Here is an 8,771-nt window from a genome sequence, read left to right on the forward strand (position 1 = left end):
GTCTTTTTTTTAATCTATTTTTAAAAATTAAATGACTTATTTGTCGTTAGAGATTTATTTAATATATTTTTAAAAAAATGAAAAAAATTTATGTGATCTTTTTAAAAGGTTTAAGAGCTTAATTAGATCCAAACAAGACTTATGTAACTATTTGATATAACTTTAAGAGGTTAAATAAGTCTTTTGCCTAAAATGTGTTCGCAAATATAGAAATTTAATATAAATGGCATCTGTTGTTAGTAGTAATATTTTGGAGTATGGGTGTTAGCATCTTTATATGAATATTCAAATTATTCTAAATCCATTATTTGAGTCACCAACACTTATTTGTCTATAATTTTGGAGGATATCAAATTGAAACAATTTATTCTTCTGAGCACCTCAATTCAGCATTAAAGAATTTCTTACCGCCATCATATAGTATTTTTCTCTGTTTAGTGAGTATCAATACTTAATAATAATGAGATTTAAAATTTAAATTTCAATTAAAGTTTATTGAAAAAAAAAATTCAAACTATTAAGATCATCAACAACTATTATAAGTTCTTTTAATTTAACTTTCTCTTTTGATCAACTACAAATAAATTTATAAACTTATAAGTAAAGAATACTAAAATTAAATTATTTATTGAGAAAAAAAAAGAGTTTTTTCGGTGAAAAAAACTTTGTCTAGCTTCAAATGATTGCATTGTCCAAATTGCCCATCCTAATGCTATCCGCTATTTGAGATTGAATGTGTTGTCTGAACTTGACGATAATAAAATCTCTAAAGTTATAGGTGGACCCGTAGAGCAGCTCCCTTGATACAATCAACCGCCATGCCCGGAGATAGAAATATTAAATAAGACTTGAAGAAAACCAAACCTACGCGTTTTCTTCAGGGTCCCAACTCCTTCACACAACCCACAAATTCTTGTCTGAAACAATATATATATTATTCTATAATTTTTTAGATATATACAAAGGCCAAAACCTATGCACGTAAACCCACGAAGGCACGGACACTCAGAACCCACCAAAAACAAAAAAAGAAAAAAAAAAAAACAAGTCATTGTCCTTCCCCACCCATCATCCACTTCTCTTTCTTCATTTTTTTAATTCAGCCCAGAGGACCTGGTATGCCTGATAGTTTTGCCTTTTTCTTTCAATATCATTATTTTCCCTTAATTTTCTCACTTGGGTGGTTTTTGCTTAATTATTTTGTTCAGTCTATAGTTGAGTTTTTCAATCTTTGACATGCCTTGCTTTATTTTATTTGTTTGTTTGCCCCTATTTTTGTAAGACTTCTTCTTAGTTCGTGTTGTATAGATTTTACTTTGTTATTGACGTTTTCTTAGATCCAATCACTCAAGGTTCTTGTTTTGTAGCTTTTGGGATCTTATTAATGATGGATTGAATCAAATCAGAAAGTTGATTGCTTAGTGATTTAGAATTTTGATGATCCTTTGTGGGATTCTTTATCTGTTATCTGTTTTTGGATAGTTCTTGTTTTTAACCACAGTTTGCTCGATTAAGTCAATTATTAATGATAGAAATAATAATTTCAAGAATTCGCTGATAGTTACTTCTATTTGTTCTTCTTCCTTCCTTTCATGGTATCTCTTGCGGTTCATTTCACAGGCTACAAGTCAAGCTTTTAGTTTGATACTCTTTTAGTCTTCAAAGTAGAGATCAATTGTGTGTATATTGTGTTAATATGGTAAATGAGATTAGATCTTGATGTTGGAGTTGGAGGAAGATTTTAGAAGTGATTGACTTTTTAAGGAGACAGATGGGCAATACTTGCGTAGGTCCTAGCATTTCCAAGAATGGATTTTTTCAATCAGTATCTGCTGCAATGTGGCGTACCCGATCACCAGATGACAATATTTCTCAGGCTAATGGAGAATCTGTCCATGAGATAACATCTAAAGAACCAGTATCACCTTTGCCTGTCCAAAATAGTCCCCCAGAACAAGTAATGATGCCAAAACCAGAAAAACCTGAGAAACCAGAACAACCCTCGAAACCTAAGAAAGGCCCTCAAATGAAAAGAGTGTCTAGTGCAGGGCTCAAGGTAGAATCTGTTTTACAAACTAAAACGGGTAATTTCAAGGAGTTCTATAGACTTGGGAAGAAACTAGGACAAGGGCAATTTGGTACAACATTTCTTTGTGTTGATAAAGCAGCTGGAAAAGAGTATGCGTGCAAATCTATTGCAAAGAGAAAATTGTTAACTGATGAGGATGTGGAGGACGTTAGAAGGGAAATTCAGATAATGCACCATTTGGCTGGTCATCCAAATGTCATATCTATTAAAGGGGCATATGAGGATGCAATGGCAGTCCATGTTGTTATGGAGCTATGTGCAGGTGGTGAGCTCTTTGATAGGATTGTTCAGCGTGGGCATTATTCAGAAAGACAGGCAGCTGAGCTCACTAGGACAATAGTTGGAGTAGTTGAGGCTTGCCATTCATTGGGGGTGATGCATCGAGACCTTAAGCCTGAGAATTTTCTTTTTGTCAATCAACAAGAAGACTCACTTCTGAAAACAATTGACTTTGGGTTATCTATATTCTTCAAGCCAGGTACATTCATATGTTTGTATTTTTGGTAGTTATTGTAGTTGCTATTCTACATCATGTTAGTTTGTCAATCTTTTTGTTGATAAATTGCTGAACACTTAGCATGATTGTATTCTATGGATGGTTAAATGAAATATGCTACATTCTCTTAAGGTAAATGTGCACTGCAAAAAGTTTTTTCCCTGAATACTTAGCTATTTGCTTCATGTTCTCAGTTATACTAATCTGTTTTATATGTGTGTGTGTGTGTGTGTGTGTGCGCGCGCGCGCCTTATTTGCACAATTTATGGATGCAGTTGAAATCTTTTGGAGTTTTTATCATCTAAATTCCTAGCACAATTAGGTTCATAGAAAGTTCAACTAATCTGTAAAAAATCAGTAGCTGCAAGAGTATATTCACTACAATCATAGAATGCCTTGGAGGATATCTTGTCTGAGACGATATCCTGCATAATATGTATAGATAAGGAACTGTATATTGAATGATAAGCTCATACAACCGTACGATATTGCTATATTACTTTCTTCCATTCCATCACGTGTAATTCTGAAAGGGCAAATCTATTTAATGGGCTCTTAGCATTTTTGAATTCCTCATTTTTGAACTTATTAAATCATTATTACCTTGTATTCTTATGTCTAGTATTGCAACTAAATTCCATAATATCATCTGTAAAGCTGCTTAATTCCCTCTGATTTGAATTTTCTAACTTGCGTGTCTTATTTGACTCACTGCTGACTCCAAGCACATAGGTGCGAAATGATTCATCACCCTGAATAGGAATTGCACACAAGTACCAATGCCAAGTATGCTTTGTTGCCACTGCAATATAAGTGCTTTAGATTTGACTTTAAAGAGATTTTATGAGATGAGCATAAAACTAATAAACTATAACTTTCCACTGTTGCCATCATTAGTGTCCAGCGCATTTTGATTGTTTGACCCGTCATATATCTAGAAGCTGTAGATTTGACTTGGAGGAGTACTTACATATGTTAATATTATCTTTCTAGGAGAAAAATTTAGTGATGTGGTTGGCAGCCCATATTATGTTGCGCCAGAAGTTCTGAAAAAACAATATGGCCCCGAAGCAGATGTTTGGAGTGCTGGAGTAATTGTTTACATTCTGTTAAGTGGAGTTCCTCCCTTTTGGGCAGGTGAGACTTTTCTTATTTAATAACTACTCAGTAGTTTGTTGAAATCTAATTTCACCCAGATAGTAGGGGTAAAATCATCATTTCACCAGAAATTAAAATTCCATAAGTGCAAATTGTAGGTCTCAAAGCTTCAATGTTTACGATATTAGCGTGGCTCCAGCTAAACTAATAGGCCAACTGGTTAACGCTGATTAAACAGTGTTATTCATAGATATTATAGTATTACTTTTTTTTTACTTTGTGATAGTGGATGACTGGTGATGACAATTCTCTTTATATTTTTGAACATGTATGTATATTTGTGTGTGTGCAATTGAGCTTGCTTTCCATTCACCGGATGACGAGAATTCTTGGCTTTATGAATTTCAATAGTTAAAACTTTGAAATACTGATGCCCAATTAGTACATTTTTATTTTACAAGTACATATGACTATAAAGACACTTAATTCTTGAATCTATTAATGCAAATATCATATATATTTAATTCTTTGGAACTGATTTCTCCTGTTTCTTATTTTGCTTTTTTCTTTCTCATGATTATTTAGAGACCGAGCAGGGTATCTTTGAAGAGGTCCTTCATGGTGATCTAGACTTTTCTTCTGAACCTTGGCCTAGTATCTCAGATGGTGCTAAGGATTTAGTAAGGAGAATGCTTGTGCGAGATCCTAGAGGGCGGATAACTGCACATGAAGTTCTGTGTGAGTCTTGTTAATTATTCTCTTACCTCCCCTCATCCCCCTTCTCCTTGGATTGAACTGCTGATATTAACTAGTAATCAAATGAAAGGAAAAGAATACATGGCCGGTAAAATCTTTTGCATATTCATGTAGTACCTAAAATTCTCTTTTTTAAATATACTAGTTAGAGAATATTACAAAATAATTTAAAATTAAATTTGATAAGTTTTAGTTATAAGAATATTAAAATAACAAAATAGTTTATTCCAAACTATTTTTTTCAACAGCATTGAAAATGGTACTTTTATTCAAAAAAGTAATTTTGGTCATCCAAACGCAATGCCAAATAGGCTTATAATCATTCAACCCTGGTTTGCGAAGCTCTTTTTACATGCTACATGAAACATGAGTATCATGCAACAATTTTGAGCATAGGAGGAATGTATATGTGTGTGTGCACCTGTGCAAGCAGAATTGTTTTGGGTTTTCTATAACTTTAGGGGAAGGCTGGCCTCGAAGGTCTTGCTCTTTTTTATTTTTTGTTATTTTCATGTTAGAAAATGTAATATAATTATAAGCATATTCGTTGATATGAACCTGCCTAACTCATATATGTAACACCCAAGACCTTACTGCAGAACCGATGTGGGACGCATTGTTCCCGACCCCTTTAGACTGAACGTCCTCGTGAACCTCCTTGCAGAACCGATGTGGGACGCATCAAATAATATGAATTTGCCTAACTCCATCTCATAAGTTAGCTCAGAAGGGGAGGTTTACAAACCCATATATATAAAACACCCAAAACCTCCCTACAGAATCGATGTGGGACGCATCATTTGTGTATGATCTAGGCTTCAATTTTCTTTTAATGGCTAATGAGTGGTTCCATTTCCATGCAGGCCACCCTTGGGTGCAGGAAGATGGAGTAGCTCCTGACAAACCTCTGGATTCTGCTGTCTTAAGCCGAATGAAGCAATTTTCTGCTATGAACAAGCTCAAGAAAATGGCTCTTAGAGTAAGTGATGTAGAACCAAAGAACAAGGGGTCGATAAACAAATTTTCAATAAAAACAAATTATCAACACTTTATTAATTTTCAATATCAATTATAATCATAATAATAGTTTGCCTAAAGGACATAGGTATTTATAGTAGAAAATATTATTAGGATTTGGAATGCTAAACAAGAAATACTAATCAAATTCTAATTAGGAACCCAAACCCATATTTCTTTCTAAATAAGATAAAAACACTACGTCCTAAATAATAGTAAAGTCCTAAATAATATGAACTTTCTAATTAATGAAAGTAAAGTTCCTAATTTTATGTTGAAAAATTAAATCACCACAATAATAATAGTTTGATTTCCTTGATTTCATTGGTAAATTTCTAATTGCACTAGACATGGATTAAAAGAAAAAGAAACCCTGAGGGTTTTGACTATGAGATGATTGGAATGTCTGAATTTGGAACTGATTTAGCTTCAGATAATACATCACTTAAATTTGCACAACTGTTACACTGGCAATTCCTGGTTCATAGAAAAATGAATTAATTTCTTCCTGCTAACAGATCATTGCAGAGAGCCTATCTGAAGAGGAAATAGCTGGGCTTAAAGAAATGTTTAAGATGATAGATACTGACAACAGTGGTACAATTAGTTTTGAGGAGCTTAAGGCTGGATTGAAAAGATTTGGAGCAAATCTCAAGGAATCCGAAATTTATGATTTGATGCAAGCAGTAAGTATCTCGTCATATCTAGTTTCATGAGAACAGTTTATGTGCTCTCTCTACTACAGCCACCACACCATCCATTGATGGTTTATCACACCATTGATGAACAATACCAAAACTGCCAGTTATGGCCACCATAGAAATATAAAAGAATATATTTATATATATGGGGTTAAAGAAAATTTCATATGCTCACAATGCATGCTTTTCTGCATCACTTCTGGAAAACTTTGAAGTATGAAATTTTTCTGAATGAAAAAAAGTTAGCAAGAAATATTCCAAATTTCTCAAGTTCACAATGACCTTCGGGGGGACAAAAAAACTTAAAAATATTTTGCACTTGTTTGTAGTAATAATTAATAAAGAGTGCTTAGCGTCCAGATGTGAAACATGGCACTCTATGTGATTTCTATGTGATTTTAATCATTGCAGCCAAATAACAAAAGAAAAATCATTCTCCCAAAATTATTTTTCAATTAAATATTTTCCATAATTCTACAAAAAAAATTCAGCCAAACATTGGAAAAATATTTTTACATTATGAGATATAAAAATTTTTCAATTAAATATTTTCCATACACAAATTTCATTTGTTCTTTTTCTACTAAACAATTGTTAGCTTCATATTGTTAATCAAGAAAAAAGAACTACTTTAACTCTGTTATTTTTACATGGTCAACTCTCTATGTGGTTGCATATTCTATTTTGTTGTTTGAAGAAGATGTATTCACAGATAGTGAATTACAAAAATCTAGAAGGATAGAAGCTTAGCACTTGAACTATATTTGTGAAAAGTTCAGGGCAGCCTCCCTCTCCTTTTATTTTGACCTATCATACCCTTGACTCTTTTTTTTTTTTACCTATTAAATCCTTCACTTTTTTTAAATTTTTTATAACTAATACACAAATTTTCAAATTTATCAATGAAAAATATGATTAAATATATAACTTGATATATATATATATTCTCACTTTATAATTAATTAAACTTGATGATTTATTTAATTACTTATCATTGAATTGAGAACATTGTGCATATTGGTTATAAAAATAAAAAGTTGAGGGATGCAACAAGTCAGAAATAAAAAGTCATGGGTTTAATAGATCAAAATAAAAGATCAGGAATGCATTAGACTTTTGCCAAATAGTGCAGGGTCTAATTTATGAATTAGGCTTGTTCATAAATTATCTTTCCTCATAATTGCAGGCTGATGTAGACAATAGCGGCACAATTGATTACGGGGAGTTTATAGCTGCAACATTGCATCTTAACAAAATTGAGAGAGAAGATCATCTATTTGCAGCCTTTTCATACTTTGATAAGGATGGAAGTGGCTATATTACTCCAGATGAGCTTCAACAAGCTTGCGAGGAGTTTGGCTTAGAAGATGTACGCTTGGAAGAAATGATTACAGAAGTTGACCAAGACAATGTAAGTGATTCTTTTTATCCTTGACATACCGCATGTTATCTGAGCCAAAGATGGGAATGGATTTAAACTGAGTGACCTTCAAAAAATGCACACTTCAAAATCAATGTATAATGGACAAACAAGATTCAGAAGCATTTGAATTAGTGATTAGTTGCTTTATGGAAACTTAAGTTATAGTCAAGAATTTGATTCTATTCATCTTTCCATTAAATGATGGTCTTCCCTATGGAAAATTAAGAGGGCATTTGTAACTGGAGAGTGAGTATGCAATTTAAAATCTGTTGAATTATTTGTGTATCACAGTTAACTACTTGAAATGTCCTATATCAATTGGCTATTAGATGTTTAAGACTCGATGATCATGTCTGTGTATAAATTTTGCAGGATGGACTCATAGATTACAATGAGTTTGTGGCAATGATGCAAAAAGGAAATGTTGCAGGTCCCGGTAGGAAGGGTCTTGAAAATAGTTTCAGCATTGGATTTAGAGATGCTCTCAAGCTCTAGTTGCATCGGCAATGGACAGACTATTGTTGGTTTCTTTGTTTATCTTTTTCGTTTTTGTGGGACCGTGGTTGTATAGTGACTCAACTAAGAAGCAGGCAGACCTTTATAACTATTGTCTTTCAGTTTGCACAGAGAATTTTATTGGAGTTTCCAATTTTGAGAATACAATATTGTCAAAACGTTTTTTGCATTATAAATGAACCTGTATTGATTGTTTATAAGATTTCTGTCATTATTTTTGACTTTTTGGAACCTCCTTGTGAAGGCGCGGAAGCGCGGGACAAGTAAAAATATACAATTTTAAATTTAAATTAACTAAGTTTCATGCATTATATACAAATTAATTTTAAGCATTAACATGCAATTAACACGAAGAGTCATAACTCTTCTGACTTTAATTGAACATCTAGCCTATTTTTGAAGTTTGAAGTTAGGAAACGAGAATTAAATTAACTAGGTTGCATGCATTATATACAAACTAATTTTAGGCATCAACATGCAATTAACACAAACAGTCATAACTCTAATGACTTTAATTGAACATCTAGCCTATTTTTGAAGTTTGAAGTTAGGAAACAAGAAGGAGAACTTAAAAACAAAAATTTGGAATTTACCTTTGAAGCGCAAAATTATAGTTTGTCCCTCTGGGTAGTAAACCTTCAAATGGCAACTGTTAATTGGTCCTCACCAACTCTT

The 8,771-nt window shown here is 32.8% G+C and overlaps 1 protein-coding gene across 1 annotated transcript; it reads left to right on the forward strand.

Annotated features, from left to right (window-relative positions):
* Window positions 1–934: 934 nt before the first annotated feature.
* Window positions 935–8,296, forward strand: LOC110660322 (calcium-dependent protein kinase 1). The gene is given in 9 exon segments (XM_021818590.2): window positions 935–1,116; window positions 1,621–2,567; window positions 3,579–3,722; window positions 4,269–4,421; window positions 5,303–5,418; window positions 5,975–6,142; window positions 7,344–7,568; window positions 7,953–8,066; window positions 8,068–8,296. Coding segments are annotated over 8 exon segments (1,800 nt in total). The 5' UTR covers window positions 935–1,116; window positions 1,621–1,771; the 3' UTR covers window positions 8,152–8,296.
* Window positions 8,297–8,771: the final 475 nt, after the last annotated feature.

The sequence above is a fragment of the Hevea brasiliensis genome, chromosome 14, assembly GCF_030052815.1.
Source record: "Hevea brasiliensis isolate MT/VB/25A 57/8 chromosome 14, ASM3005281v1, whole genome shotgun sequence".
Classification (NCBI taxonomy): Eukaryota; Viridiplantae; Streptophyta; class Magnoliopsida; order Malpighiales; family Euphorbiaceae; genus Hevea; species Hevea brasiliensis.